General features: G+C 39.3%; 2 protein-coding genes across 2 annotated transcripts in view; both read right to left on the reverse strand.

The window, feature by feature from the left end:
* LOC309487074 (exportin-5-like) overlaps nt 1–17,074 on the reverse strand; it is a 449,972-nt gene that overhangs the window by 293,311 nt on the left and 139,587 nt on the right. The window lies entirely within an intron of this gene.
* Nucleotides 1–17,074, reverse strand: part of plpp4 (phospholipid phosphatase 4) — a 130,159-nt gene that overhangs the window by 40,998 nt on the left and 72,087 nt on the right. The window contains exons 4-5 of the mRNA XM_082154654.1: nt 10,254–10,317; nt 6,076–6,200 (exon numbers count right to left, since the gene is read on the reverse strand). Of these exons, the coding sequence (XP_082010780.1) occupies nt 6,076–6,200; nt 10,254–10,317 (189 nt within the window). The remainder of the gene's footprint in view (nt 1–6,075; nt 6,201–10,253; nt 10,318–17,074) is intronic.

A 17,074-nucleotide genomic window follows, 5' to 3' on the forward strand; every position in this document is an offset into this window, starting at 1 on the left:
TTCAATATCCAATCACTTTTCATATCCTGATGATGCCGGCTGATAGGTCCTTTACATGCAATCAGCAAGCATTCACACCATTACCACAAACTACATGGCACAAGCTGATTGGCGCCTTTCCCTCGCTATCTTCCCTCCGTCTTGTTCACTCGGATGTAAAGCACTGGTTATTTTGCATGAGTACCCACTACTTGTTGAACCATTGCAATGTGTTTAAATGTAATGCACTTTTGTAGCCCCTGATCACTTGGAATCAGCAATGGAGCTGATTTATCATTTACAGTTTTTTCATTATACATTTTTTTACACACCATTCTATAGGCCTGTTGGGGCTGTTAAAAAACTGTCATATAAACAAATGTTAAATATTAATATAATATTATATTTATATTAAAAAAATACACATGAAAATGAGGCCCTATTTTAAAGATCTGAAACGCAAATATCAAACGCGAAATGCAGGTAACTTTGTGGGCGGATCTCGACGCAAATCTAAAATGTGTTGGTCTGAAGTTGCTTCATTATTCATAGGTGTGGTTTGGCCGTAACGTGAAATAAACCAATCAGAGCGTCATCTCACATTCCCTTTAAGAGCAGGCGCGCTTGTTCCATGGCGGATTGCTATTATAACGGCGGATTTGCCAGGAGCGGTTCACAGCCGAGGAGATCGACGTTCTCGTCAGGGCCGTAAAACACAGAGAAGTGACATTGTATGGCGATGGGAGAAACCCACCCAAATCAGCTTCGGTTAAACAGGTGTATAATAATTTGGGTAAATGTGTAAGCTAGATGTATGCCTATTCTTTCACATCTTCATGGAGACCACAAAAATTTCCCTCGTGTGGAATATTTTTCCTTGTAATATGGTTTGCAAAAATGGCAACTGCTGCTTCTGTGTAGATGAGAGAAGCAAAGTGTATGTGCGTTGTGCACACGCTACATTATGGCCAAGCATGCGCCCTTAAAATAGCATCTGAATAACGCGCCAATGACTTTAGACTAGGTTTTTCCTGGTCAGTGGCGGAATTGTTTTCTGGAACTGCAAAATAGCATTAGGGAACGTTTGCGCTGAACCGGCCCTGGGAGCAAAGTCTGCTGTGCGTCAGGTGCAAAATAGTAATGATATATGTGTTGGTGTACAAAGTCAATTGCGCTGGGTGCAAGATAGGGCCCTAAATGTGTAAAAAAAAAAAAAACTGTCAGCTTAAGGTACAAGTATGAAATGTGATTAAATGTCAACTCCAATATCATACTCTAGAGCTGTGACATCACAATCGTGTTGCTTTGTGGTCTATAGACAGTGACGTGCACAGACCAGAAAAAAATTGCTTTGAAATTGCGTTCCGGTTGTTGAATTGGTTACGAACAAAGAGGGCACTTTTAAAACGTGCCCAATTAAAGGGGCAGGGGCTCAATTAAACGCAGCCCTGCAGAATGCTGTCGGAGTTCCTCTGAAATTCAGCCTCTTTGTATTAGTTAACAGTCTTTTCATTATTCCGAATCACTAAACCATCCTGCAGGATCTGCATTTATCAATTCATAAACATACCCGTTCAAAATCATGTTTGATGATTTACAAGTTTGTGTATGATGCAAGATAAGTTAATTAAGTTTATAATCAATCTAGAGAGAGAGCATGCATTTTGCATTCAACAATAACGGCAACAATAGCAGCATCAGCAGAAGGAAGGCAATGTTGTTGCTTGAGGAAACAGTGGCTAAGTTTTGCCTGAATAAGAACCCATTAAAAATGAAATGGGCATTAGCATGAGCTAGCTAGAGAAAGCAGTGAGATTGTTCATGCAGTGCAAATCCGACCAAATGCAACAATGAGTTGGCTAATGGAGGACGTTTTTAGATGATATTAGTCAAAAAGGCTGAAAAATCATTAATACAGTCACTAGTACCATATTGTTCCGAATATAAGACAATGTTTTTTTCTTTTTTTTCTTAGAAATACATCTGAAAAATCGGTTTTGTCTTATATTCAGGGTCTAGAGTTTTACATTTCATAAATACACCCGCAACAATAGGCGGCGCCAAATACGCATAAAACAAGTGTACCGGAATATGGTGTGTCAGAGTGTAACGTTAGAAGATCAAAAGACAATCTTAAAAACGCAAACAGTCAAAGAAAAGCTAACCGTCTAAGAGCTGCGTGACTGTCATGTTTGCATGTCTCGCTGACGGGACCAAACTTCCCCCAGACGTGATTTAAAAACATTAGACGGTACTCAGCTTAAAATGTTGCTAGGCAACATGGTTTTCACTATGAGATAGCCTAATTGGGTAACACTTTATAATAACTGCACGCTATTAATCATTAGTTAAGCATTAGTAAACAGTTAATTCAGTAACAGTAAAATTCTTTACAAGGCATAAATAGTCCTCACTTTAGATGAGCTCACATAAATAGTGAACTGACCACTACTAAATGCTTTATAACTCCCTGAATTAACCTTGACTTACAGTAGAAATACATGTTAATAAAGCATTTATTAACACACTAAGTAACTATTACTATATGTCTGAATAATAAGATATAGGAATGTGCATTTAAATAATGTATTAAATCATTAACTTACACTTTCTAAGTGATCTTATGAATCAATGACAACTCCTAAATAACTGCTTTGTAAATAATGCAATACTTCATTTAGAAATGATAAATTGATCATTAATAAAGTATGAAAATACAAGTATTAAACACATTATAGATATGCTTTTAAATCAAGAATACAGCATTTATAGCTGCATTTATAAACTGCTTATTAATGTCTATTAATGTTTTATAAATGATGAATTAACTGTTTACTAATGCTTAACTAATGATTAATAGCGTGCAGTTATTATAAAGTGTTACCCCTAATGTTTATATAATTCAGATGGGCTACAGGTTATTTTTATGGTATGACAAAAAGTGTTTATTTTTTAATGCTCCACTCCTCATCTCCAGCATGGACCATCAGGCATTCAGCCAGGTCCACCTGAGTCGGACATCGTACCACTTTCGTAACGGACCTGCAGGACTTTGTTTTCATTTGCATTGTTCCTCCTTGTCTTGTTTGTTGTCATTGTCACAGATTTGATTTCATCATTCAGTTCAGGTGTGTGTGTCTAATCATCCTTGTTTGTATTTAAGTTCCCTTGTTTCTGTTCATTGTTGTCGGGTCTTGTCTATGTTGGATGTGTGTTTGGCTACTCTTACTCTGTGGATTACCCTGTGGATTTATTAAAGACTGCCTAATTATTCCTTCTATGTAAAGCACTTTAAATTACCATTGTGTATGTAATGTGCTATATAAATAAACTTGCCTTGCCTTGCCTAATTATCTTCATCTTGATGTTCGTAAGTATTATACCAGGACAATCCGTGACAGTAACGCAGCAACAGGAAAGAGGATACAGCAAACATAGCTTGCATGAGACCATGTTTTATATGAAAATGAGTCATTTTACTAGACAATTTTCTCCCATCTCTATCAGCTTGCAAAGTTATTTAATTTGTTACAGTAACACATAGTGTACGTTATAACTAGATAAGTTTGAGCCTTATTGGCTCCGGCACACTTACTATAACTGGTTTAGGCCAATAGTTAAACAAACCTAAGGTTATGGCACCCAGGTACACACTGCTCACTTGCAAGTCACTAGTTAAATATCTTTGGGCTTTGCTAGCCCAGATATCCTCTAGATTTTAAGCAATTCAGCAAAGCAGATCTGCTGTAGTGTCCTGTTGTCTTTCTGATGTGTCTGTTGAGAGGATTTGTATATTTCTATCAATACAGAAGTATGTTTTACATATCGCAGCATGATTGTATATCGGCTTGTATTTGTATCATCTCCTTTGTTTTTTTTGTCTTGTTGAGGAATTTATGTGTGCCTATTCATGCAGCAGCACCATATCTGTGTAGAGTCAATACTCTAGTCCGCCAAGACCAAATACATTATCCTTAAAATGATTCAGAGAGTTGTCATGACTGAAATATACATTAGGGATGCACAATATATAGGCCACCATATCGCTATTGCCCGATATGGAGAATGAGAATGTGCAAAATGTCTGTTTGCATCACTGAAGCTGGTTCTGATTGGAGCAGCTGCTGCCTGTTACAACTGACAATATTCTCCCCTATTCACCTTATTCACCGCCATTTATTAAATATAATGTGTTCGATTAGCGGTAAGCCACTTCCGCTAAATGTAGTCGTATTGTGAGCCCGTAGTTTTGCGTCGACTGTGTAGTTTGGACGGGCTAGCTACTTTTTAATATGGACTACAGACAGACTGGAGTCCTTTGCACAGTTAGGGTGTGCCATAATCACTGGTTCAAGTGTAAAAAATACATGCAAGATATTTGTTTTGACCATTATCCACGCACCAGAACTGAATGTGGACGTGGGGCACCCTATGATCTGCACGCTGCAAGAAGCTCGTCGGCTTTTGTTAAAAGCATTATTGTAATGTGTGAACGCTGGAAATGCGAGTTGCTTGTTATTTTTATGTTTTAGTCAAATAGTTAAGTGTATCTGTTGCAATAACCATTCAATCACTATTTTGAGTTCTTTGCACGCACATGCTTGATGTGTGACACGATGCATTATATGTGAAACGGTGCATGTTAAATTACGTAAATGCAGCAGTAGTTTATAGGGCTGGGTAAAAAATATAGATCTCTCGATTTTAATCGATTCTTAAATCCCAAGAATCGATTAGTCATCCTGTTTTCAGCTGATGAATGAATGGAACATTGTTGCGCGCATCCCATCCAATAAATCGCAATAATCTTTGTGCTTTATAATCTTGCACGGATTGACTTGAAAGTGAGCAGTGTGTACCTGGGTGCCATAACCTTAGGTTTGTTTAACTATTGGCCTAAACCAGTTATAGTAAGTGTGCCGGAGCCAATAAGGCTCAAACTTACCTAGTTATAATGTACACTATGTGTTACTGTAACAAATGAAATAACTTTGCAAGCTGATAGAGATGGGAGAAAATTGTCTTGTAAAATGACTAATTTTCATATTTTTAATGTGCTTTCATATTTAATGCATGTTTGAATAAAACTGGAAAGTTTTTTATGACAGCCACCATTTAAATTTTTATATAATTTCATATAACTTTATTATTATAAAAATAAATAAAAGTGTATTTTAAGTGTTTGTATACAAATCAGTTAATTTTTACCTTCAATATTATAGTAGGCTAATGAAGCCCATAGGCTACAACTGACTCCCATAGTTTACAATAATAGTTAAGAGATTTGTTTTCCTTGAGAAAATTTGCAATGTATTGTACCTGATATCCAAAATAATCAATATGGAATCGAATCGAATCGTAATCAAAATTGAATCGAATTGCAAGCTTATGAATCGAAATCGAATCGAATTGTGAAATTTGGGTCAATACCCAGCCCTAGTAGTTTATGTATTTCTCTTGTGGGTATTTGAGCGACACATTTGTGAGAAACCGCCAAAATTTCTGTACGTTTGCTCTTTCCACTTCGTTAATGGCAGACCCACGGAAGATCATCCCTTTAATATTTGGTCACTTCTTTACGATAGAAATGTTACAGCCACTGTAATTTCTTGAACAATAACATGTGGACATCAAAACACGCACACTCATGAGGGTTTAAACTTTTATTTTGAAGTTGCGATGAACGAACAGTTTGCATATATAGAAACATATTGATGTATTCTCCTGTGTTGGCATAGGTTTATCGATTATTTACGTTACAAATCTGGTGAAATGGTGCACATTGCGTTCCCATATAAACGTCATAAGCAACCCAAACTCACAGCATATGCAGATATGGCACTTGTTAAACGAGCGGCTGAGGCGCGCATTGAAGACCTGTCTATTCCGAGTCCCAACACAAAATAATTGAAAATATTCTCATAAGATTTCAGGCCACTTCTTCATTTCATCCCCCCACCACGGATGTGATAAATATTAACCATCACGGTGTTTAATAGTGTTTTGTGCGTGCTCCCATAACATGGCTTTTATGGCCATTATTTGTATAACTAAATCAGATCAAGCAATGTGTTAAGCTTACGAATTGGCACTTACAGGAGGAATGGCTGCTGGGAAAACTCTTCCGACCCTCAGACACTAGGTCTGGCTCTCCAGTGCACAGCATCTTGGCATTCATTTGGCCATCAGGGAAACAGCGGTGGAAGTAGTCTGGCCTTGGCCTGAGATCAAGATCAACATCAGAGATCTCAGCCAATGGTAAGAGCATGATTACAAATAAAAGCACATATATCATAATAAAGGGGTGCAAAACTCAGTTCCTGGAGGGCCACTGCCCTGCAGAGTTCAACACACATACCAGGTGGAACAGCGGCCATGGGGTACAAGTTGGAACTCTCAGTTGCAATTACAAGTTCTACAAGGCCGTGAATGTTTTTTACAAGTAAGAATCTCGAAATTATGGTAATTACGACATGGCATGAAAGCACCTCAACTCTGCAGGGCTGTGGCCCTCCAGGAATTGAGTTTTGCACCCCTGTCCAAATAGATATTTATACAGCAGAGGTCTTTAACCCTGCTCATGGGGACCCACTGTTCCACAGAGTTTAGCTCCAAACTCACCTGAACCAGTTAATCAAGTTCTTCAGGATTGCTTGATATCTAGTGATGGATGATCTGTTATCTAGTTATTAAATCACTGTATTTATTTAGGTGGAACTTAGGTTTCCAAAACCTCTGAACTACATAATAAACACCACTTTTATGTACAAAATTTTGCAATTATCAATGTCTTGTATTTTTTTGTGTATTTTTTATATTCTGTTTAAGGCCTACTGGCCATCCAGCCAGAGTGTTTCCCTGCCTATAGCCCAAGACGCTAGGAGAGCTTCCACCATCCTTCAGCAATAGAACATCTCAGTGTGACTTTGCTTCCCTGAGAAGGGAACTAGATCCTGCATCAGTAGCTGGTGCTATGGGGAACACCCTCCAGGTGTGATGGTTATCTGAAGCCTGTATAGAATGACGCCAATGTATTGCTAGTGGAACTCACTGCAGAGTCAAATGAATCAAATGGGTCCACCTCTTTGGATCTAAGGGATGTAGCTTAACCTAATTTAGTTGTAGGGATAGGGTTAAGGTTAGGGCTAGGGTGTGGTTGGACCTTCTAGATTCACTGATTAGGTCCAGACAGGGGGAGTTTTACGTCAAGCTCCACCCATTGTCTCTGTAGTGAGCTGCCTTTCGATTTTAAGCTGATACACTACATACTAATTTAATTATCCATGTTTTCATGGGCACTTTCCAATTGATGAATCCAAACATAGTGTTTACATGAACGCTAAATAAAGTGATCGGATTGATGTGTGTTTATATGTCACAACTTACAAGCTTCAAATCGGATTTAATCTTTTGACATGTGCACACTGCGCGAATATACAGAGTTCCCCGGTGTTGTCGTCGTATACTATCCATCCTCCTTTTCTTTGTTTTAAAAAGCAGACCAAATATTGATCTATTATAGGTCCTAATTAGGAGACGACGAGCGTGCAAAGCTTTATGCAATGATGCTTATATTAATCAAGGAGTAAAAACGCCCATTACCACACTCAAAACAAGGTGGCTGCAGATGAGAGTTCGAAGCAAGTACTTTTGGGACAACGTTGTTCTGCACCACTTCACAAACGATGAGTGGACAGAGAATTTTAGATAAAATTTCAATCGGTATTTATTTCCGACTGAGGTGTTTACATGGAGCATTTTCATTCAGTTTGGACTTTTAAAACAATTGAAATTGGAATTCAATGCACCATGTAAATGCACCTGTTAATGTCACCTATGCCTCAAAAAGACATGCTCATGCCATCACCCCTCAGATCTTCAACAAAGGAAGCAAAAACAGGACAGAGGTTCACTTGCGTGGCATCAGTAGCTGACACTATGGAAACAGTATACCACTACAAAGTAGCTGAACACGAAACTGATATTATCCTCCAAGGAAGCCCCTCTAAACAATACTTTGGAAGAAGTTATACTCCTAGTAGAGTTTGCATGAATGCCAAGTGGCAAAATCAATTAATGAGCCCCATAAGCTGCAGAAATTGCATTTTCTTGATTCAAGAACACTTCATGAGGCTGACTTCAACAGTTATAACTGAGAGTCCATCAATCCCTGCAAGACCACGGGCAAATCCCATGAAGGAATACGTGTAGGCCTTAGCTGTCTCCACACATAAAGTGGGAAACCAACAAATGTTTTCACTGAACCAATAGGGCATTGAACTGGGTCCAACTCCCACTCCCTGCACCACAACACAAAGAGCCGTGACTTATAAGAATAAAGACGTTTCATAGAGGAAGCTCTAGTATTCAAAATGGTTTCAGTTATCTCAGAAGAAAGGCCAGAACCAATCAGAGTGCTCCGTACAGAGGCCAGAAACAAAAGGTCAAACAGATACACCTTTGCCTTATCAAACCTCTGCTTACTTACTCACACTTGAGGGTGTAACCTCCACTTATGGTCCTCAAACTGTGCCTTAAATAGTTTTGTCGGGTTTTGTCAGATCAGTGTGTTACCCCTGGCGGAGTCTGTTGGCGTCTGTCAGAGCTTGTTTTCACTGTTGGTCAGTGCAGTGTAAATTGGCCTGTACTAGTATCTGATTTTGCAGATAGTTTGCTTATGATTATAAAAATTAAGACTTGTAAAGTACTTGCTCTGCTTTTGGATGATTTTGTTCCATTTGCAATCAGGATGTGACAATTGGTCACTGTGGTATTCGTCCTGCCATGCATTGAAAACAATTGAAAAAATATTCTGGCCTTAGAAATAAATGCTTTGGTGGACACACGCCCCAAGTCTGCTCCCAGCTTCAGCCGATCTGGAACATGAACCCCCCTGACAGACAGAAACTTCTTCTATGCCCAGAGTAGAACGTGCCTCGCTAACTTTTACAGGGAGTGAGAATGCATTCCCCCTTGCTGATTCAGATAAGAGGTCACTGGCATGTTGTCCATTCTGATCCACACAGGGCAGTCCGACAGTCCAGAAGGATTTTTTTCAATGTCAGAAAAACCACATACAGAGAATGGGTGCCCTCTCAGACTCAGTAGGCCAGACGGACTTGATAGACCATGTCCCAGCCTACCAAAGAGGCATCCATCTTGATCACAGACCGCAGCTATCCAGACATCCTGCGTCAAAAACCAGGGAGTGTTCAAAGTAATAGAGTACAAAATCCCTTGCAAGTAACTCAAATAACTCTGTGGTGAGAATGCCAACTTGGGGTTACCAAAGTGAATCGCTGATCCACCACTGAAACAGTATCATTTGGAGCTGGCCCAGCAGAATTAAGAAAATATCAGCTGTTAAAGCCAGACTCTACCTGGGAAGGAGGCACTTCCTCTATGGTTCCTTTCTCCAAAAGAGAAAGTATTTCCTGCCTGAGTACTGGAGTTTCCCATTAGTACTGGACAACAGTCGTGGAAAGCACTCTGTTGAAGCGAGACAAACCACGTCGAAATTGGTTTAACCATGTTGTATAGTTTGTAGAATCCAGCAAGATACATTGAGCAGAAGTCACAGAATGTATTTCTTTCCTCAGAAAGAAGGTGAGTCGACAGTCAGATAGGCAGTTAAGTGCTGCTTGAGCAAGTACTTCACACACACATCATATGTGTCATCACTTGTAACGAAACGCTCAAAGAGGGATGTCTGAAAAGTATTCTCTAAGGTGAGAATAGGAAGATAACGACTCACTACACAGGTCAGATCAACCACTTCCTGAAGAAAAGAAATCTGAGGAGTGATGTCCCGAGCATGTCCTTTTGAGTTACAGGTGACGTGTGCCTCGATGGGTGGTGCAAGCACCATCAGCCAGTAAATTGCTGTGATTCTAGACAATCATTATAACTGAAGGGTGTTCCACATAACACCAGCTACTGACACAGCACTGAAAGAACCTCTGATACGAAACATGAGAAGTCCACCATTGTTTTCTAACTGTGCCAATCTATTCAACATTTGTTTGCATTCTGCACCCCTGTGTCTGTCTTTGTTCACCCCTCCAGTCTGTATTTTAAAATGTATCATCTGGCCTTGTTTACTTCCATTGTAAGTGCCTTACTGTAGCTGTGATTTTTTGTTGTTGTAAAGAATACTTAAAGATGAGTCTAAAATCCTTTCAGTGATTCCAGTTTTTAATCATCCCGGAAAACAATCATTTAAAGTGGTATACAATTCTTATGGAAATGATACAGAAATCATGTTTTTACATTACCTGCCAACTATCAACTTGATGGTATTTGTGAAGACGCCGTTCAAAGCTAGTGCAAGAGATACCGCTGCAAAATAGAGAAAACAAGAGACAGGCAGATTAATAATGACTCTATTAGACAGCATTCACAGTTAAGCGACCTTTGTAATCTGACATCAGCCTTAAACAATCCACTATATTATGTCCTAAACAGCAACAGTTGTCTTCATGATTGATGCCTGTTAAATACTAGATTTACATTTACATTTAACCATTTAGCAGATGCTTTTGTCCAAAGCAACTTACAAATAAGAACAATAAAAGCAGTTCTTATTTGTAACAAAATAGCAACAATATGTAAGTACTGTGACAAGTCCCAGTAAGTCTAGCACAGTATACAGATAATGATCCTGTGCATTACCCACCCTCACTCCAACCAATTAAGGTTAGATTACTCACAAATTTAAAATTACATAGCGAGAATTATAATTTGTAACAATCTATTCTATTACATTACACATTTTAGATGACATAATCTGAATGCTTTTTTAATTACTTTTGACAAAAATTTTTAACCCTCTACTGCACGGTGTTGCCATATGGCAACATACCCTTTCTTTGGACATTTCTTGAAATTTGAAAATAAATATGAGCTCTGATTGGTCTTAAATTCATGGAAGAACCTGGTGGTAAAAAATGATATGATTTGATGACATCACATGACACTACACACCCTTGCACTGTCATTCTTTTCACACACTTTTGATGACTCCAGTAGCTGAAGAAGTGCTCGTGAATATGTGAAGATTTTCCTCAATTTTTCATATTTCTTCAGAATTTTAAAATTACATCAAGCATCTGGGATAAGTTCTAATCTTTTTTCAATCATGGTGACATTGTTTTGATTCTACTATTACCTTTTTATTCAATAAAATAGGTATGTTGCCATATGGCAACATTGTGCGGTAATGGAACAATATTTTGCCCATGCTTATGCAGAGTAGCTTTGTATGAATGACAATGTATGGATGCACTGATATAGGTGGATGGTTGTATTCTACTCATATATTTATATATATTTGTATATATTTATAAAGTAAAGTAAAAGTAAAGTAAAATATATATATATATATATATATATATATATATATATATATATATATATATATATATATATACGCTTATTTTGTTTAGAAAATGAAGCCGCCAGTGTTCTATGGCAAGGCTGAGAGGAGGGCTGAAATGTACAGGGTACAAGTGGTTATACCATCTCATGAAAGTGAGGATGAGCTAGGGATCAGTGACGAGGAGTATGAGAGGCAGGCAGAATTAGGCCTAGTAGACTCAGAGGATGAAGAGACAGGTATCTATTCCGGTATGTTCAACATTCAGGTTACATGTCGTCCTTTGCACAGTGTTGAGCTGATGTTGGGAAAGGTGTAAAGTAGATCAAGAATTTGAGGTTTTTGTCATTCCAAAATCTGTATGGTGAACAAAAAATAACCACATACACAAGTCGCTGTGCAGTCCCCATGCACATGTGCACGCACGCACACACACACACACACACGCAAAGGCATAAACACATGCATGTTCTATCATCTATGAATTTCATGTTGGGAGAAAACACATAAGGCTGTTCCATTGTCGCACAATGTTGCCATATGGCAACGCACCCAAAAGTACCCCCCGAAAATTTTTAAAATATAAAAAAAATATAAATATGTTAATTTGAGTCTATTTTATATATAAAAAAACACTGTAACATTTTTTTACATGATTGCATAATAATGCGTGCAGTAGAGGGTTAATATGGAAGCTTGTTTCTGCCACTGAATAAAAAATAAAAAAGGTAATTGTGATTTTTTTAATCTCACAATTCTGACTTTTTTTCTCAGAATTGCATGATAAAACTCGCAATTGCAAGTTATAAAGTCAGAATTGCGTAATATAAGGTCGCAATTGTGTGTTGTAAAAATTAATCCCTTCAGAATTGGATTTTATAACTAGCAATAGCGAAACCACACAAATCCTCTTTTCTCAGAATTGTGAGCAATTGCGAAAAAATTCAGAATTGGGAAATAAAAAATCCCAATAACCTTTTTTTTAATCCAGTGGCAATTAGGAGACAAACTTCCATACATTTATCACACTGATTTGAATAGAATAATCTTGTACCATATTGATATAAAGAGAATTTTTTAAAAATTAATTATATATTATTAATTAATTAATTATTAACTTTGTTTTAAAAACAGTGCATTAAACATTACATTACATCAGGGTTTCCCAAACTGTGGCTTGTGAAGGAACTCATTGGACATTTACTTTCAATTCTGAAATAGGAAATTCTCCCTAAAACTGTGGGAATGGAAAATAAATTCCCTTTTGAGGGAACTCGTCAAAGTAGAGACGCTGTGGGGTTGTCTTTGCATGACTGCGTCCTGAAGCACCTGTGAAATAAGTCCAATGGGATGGCGGGACGTCACAGGCAAGGTGACGTCATGACCAGGAGGCTATAAAGAGTGCATGGACCAAACAATGTCAGCTTCTGTGCTTTCAGCAAGCGCTCTGTGTTGAACTGTCCTTGTCTATTTATTGTTGTCTGTTCAAGCACTATATTACATCATTTAGAAAGGAGTTATGGTGAACAAACAACAGTTTAAATGTGTTTTTTGTTTGGGAGCGGAGCATGCACGGTCATCTCTCGGGGGGGCTGATTGTGTTCATTGTGAGTGGCTCTTGCTGCGTCTGATCGAGGAGAGCGCCTAAGCTTGCCATCCTCACGGTTCGGGTCCAGCTGTTGCCACGAGGCTCAGATCGTGGGGATCGCAAATGGATTTAGTGGAAGGGTTTGAGACAGGACCAGCCTTTTCTCTGCCCTCAACCACTGGATATATGATGCACTGCTTAAAGTGGAACAGACGCTCAAGAACTATCTGTCTTCTAATACGGCATTGTCCCTCAACCCACCGACCCATGTAGAACAACTTCGGCTTAGGTGGGTAAGGCTTACATTGCAGCAGGTCAGGCCGGTGCGTGTCTACATACCATGTCGCTTTTGTAGGCGTACCAGGCTGACCTGTTTCGATATCTAGATAAGGCAAGGGGGTGGGCCCGGATGCAGTCAAAGTTTTGCACCAGGCCACAGACTTGTCTCTCCAGGCCACCAAGGAGATAGCCTCGTTTAGAGTGCAGTAGAAAGAAAGAGTTGCATCCCGAATTGCATACAGTAAATTTGGTTCTTGCCCACCTCGATTTCAATGGGGTCCTTCCCTCAGTGGTTGGCCTCGAGCAGGCTCTGGTAATGGAACAAGAAGTAGTAACTCTCTTGGACAAGAGGGCTATAGAACGTGTTCCTCCACCCAAGAGAGTCCAGGTTCTACATTCGACACTTTATCGTTCTGAAGAAGGATGTGGGGGTATCCATCCTTTCACAACACAGGAGATTCCTGAGGTTTGCCTTCGGGGGTAAAGCATACCAATATTGGGTTCTTCACTTTGGTCTAGTTCTTTCACCCCACACAAAATGTGTGGATGCAGCTCTGGCTCCACTGTGACTCCAGGGCATTTGCATATTAAATTATATCGATGATTAATTGATATTAGCTCAATCAGAGCAGATGGCAGTTCGGCATTTAGATCTCGTCCTCGTCCCATATGAAAATGTTGGAGTTAAGGCTGAACGCAAAGAAAAGTGTGCTTTATCCAGCACAGAGGACCACTTTTCTAGGTGTGGTGTGGGATTCGACGACGATGCAAGCACATCTGTCCGCTGCTTGTATTGTTTCGATCCTCACAGCCTCAAACAAGCTAAAGCTAGGCCAGTCACTCTCTGTCAAACAGTTCCAGAAGCTGTTGGGTCTGATGGCAGCAGTGTTCACCGTGATGCCTGTTGGCCTGCTGTACGTGAGATCCTTGCAGTGGTGGCTCAAGACCAAGGGGTTTTTCTCCAAATCCACATGATCAAGATTACCCGCAGTTGTCTTCGTACCTTGGCGATGTGGAAAGAACCTTGGTTTTTTTCCCGAGGTCCTGTGCTGGCAGCTCCTTGTCATTGTGTGATGCTTATGACAGATGCATCTCTCATGGGCTGGGGAGCGATCATGAGTAGTCGCGTATAGCACAGGGTCTGTGGAGGGACCATCATCTTTCGTGGCACATAAACTGCCTGGAGATGATGTCTGTCTTTCTAGCTTGGAAACACTTCCTCCCAGACCTACATGATCATGTGCTTGTCCGTACAGACAACACATCGGTGGAATTGTATATAAATCATCAGAGGGGGCTGAGGTTGTGCCCACTTTTCAAACTGGCGCACCAGATCCTCCTGTGGGCTTAGGGAAAGTTGCTCTCCCTCAGAACAGTTCACATCACTGGGCACCAAGACCTGGGGGCAGACAGGGTGTCGAGGCAGGGTGGAGCAGATATGGAGGGTGTTTGGCCAGGTAGAGGTAGACCTATTTACGCTTCAAGAAATGACACACTGTCCACTCTGGTTCTCCCCAATGCATCCAGGTCCTATAGGGCCATGGTGCCATGGTGCAGACGTGGCTGAGGCTACGTCTGTACTAGGGATGAGCACGAGTACTCTAGTAGTCGTACATGACAGTGACGATCGATCATATTTGTTTGAAACCTTTAACTTGCACTTTCTTGTCTTAACTGCTGCACTTAGGTTTATAAATGGAATGTGATCGAGTTGTTTATATGTGTGTATGTATTGCAGCACCGCTAAGCAGTCTCTGAAATTTCTTTCTATCCCAATGCAATGACAATAAAGGCTAATTCTAATTCTAATTCTAATTCTTTAGCATTAACACCATAATGCAGTGTCTTGTTCTGTCAGGGAACCGGGTTACATTTGTAACCCTAAGACATTTTTATTTGTATCTTTTTTCTCTGAAATGTGTCACTTTGGTTTTCAGTGGCATTGCATAGGTTGTAATTTTTACATTAAACGTGCAAACTAAAAGAAGTAAAAAGTGTAGTAAAAAGGAGGGGTGATCAGTGGGAGAGAGCACTATATGTTTCTATACATAAAGTTGATTAGCCCATTCATCCTCTATCGTTAACTGGTCATGAATGAATAGAAAAGCTTTTAATGCTTCTAAGGTTTTTAATGCTTCCAAGACCAATGAGCCATTTGATAACATTGATCATTTTATGATTCTTAATGCTGACTTGATTATTTATTTCCAAAACCTTAGAAGCATTAAAAGCCACACACACAGCCACACAGTCCATTGAAAATGAACTGTGGGAAAAAAATAATTCTGAGATGCTTCCTGTGCTATACTTTACCATCCCAATTTTACTTCTGCTGTCTGTATCTCTATCCATTAAAAAGTCTGTTAATTTGCTTGAAGCAAAAAATGTTGAAGGGATGAAGGTTATGTTAAAGCACTGTGCAGTTCAGACTTGAATCAAAGTATAAAATGCGTATTGTATTACATTATATGCACTGACATAACCAGGTCTAACCAAGACCAATGAGCCATTTGATAACATTGATCGTTTTATGATTCTTAATGCTGACTTGATTATTTATTTCCAAAACCTTAGAAGCATTAAAAGCCAAATTGAAAAAAATAATGTTATTATAATAACTGTTTTTATTTATTAACTTGTAGGCTTTGCATTATGATATGGCACTAATGTAAATTTGGTAAAAGTGTATTGTCAACTTGAACATTAGCATATAGATGTTAGCCTCTAATGACTTGCAGGGCCCTATTTTAACGATCTAAGCGCATGTTCACTTAGAGCGTGTCCGAATCAACTTTTGCTAGTTTAACGACGGGACAAATGGTCGGCGCACCAGGCACATGGTCTAAAAGGGTTGTACCTATTCTCTTAATGAGTAATGGGTGGGATTTACATGCGTTAAACCAATCAGAGTCTCATCTCCCATTCCCTTTAAATGCCAGTTGCGCTCGCGCCATGGCAGATTCACTATTTACATGACGGAATTTGATAGTGGAAAGACCGTACGTGTCTCCAGAGTGCAAACGGATCTGCTCGTGCGCGAGGTAAAAGTGTGCAAGCAGACCATCTACGGGACAAGTACATCTTTATGTACACAATAATAATCTTTTACATTGTAATCCTTTTATTTTTAATATTTGGCATGTTTGTGTGCTGCTGTGCGTCCCTGTGTGTTTAATAAGCAGAGTGTACGCGCGTTGTGGACCCGCCTATAGGCGCACATTACTAACGTGCTCTTTAAATAACAAAAAATAAATAAATATTGCGCCATTGACTTTAGACCAGGTTTCAGTTGTCTATTTCTGTTGCCTCAAAATAGCAGCGTGCCAACAATGCGCCATGGGCGCAAATGCATTTGCTGGACGTGAAAATGATAACTGCGTCGAACTGAAACTAGCAAAAAACACTTGCATCGCGCTTGGCGCTGCATTGCGCCGGGTGTAAGATAGGGCCTGCAAACTCTAATTATGATTGTATGGGGTCTTTTTGAACTATTAGGGCAGCAATGTTGAATAATTTCCATTCAAGTAATCAAAAAACTGCTTGACAAGTTTAATGTAACACCTTCATAAACACCTATTGGACAACCACAGTACCTTTCTGAAGTGTTGGAGACAGTTCCTGTTTTTCCTCAAAATAACATTAGGTTAGCTGTATAGCTGTCAACACTCCAGTGTATGAACAAAGAGAAAATGTGCCTATAATTACTGTATTCACACTGCAGTTCTTAAGTGAACTGACTGACCTAGAATTTATGTTACTTTTTACTGTCACTGATTTGTTAACAGTTACAGTTAGTTGGACTGTTTTTAACCTTTTTTTCAATGCTTAAAGGGATACTCCACCGAAAAATGAAA

This window comes from Leuciscus leuciscus, assembly GCF_965113295.1.
Source record: "Leuciscus leuciscus genome assembly, chromosome: 22".
NCBI classification, from domain to species: domain Eukaryota; kingdom Metazoa; phylum Chordata; class Actinopteri; order Cypriniformes; family Leuciscidae; genus Leuciscus; species Leuciscus leuciscus.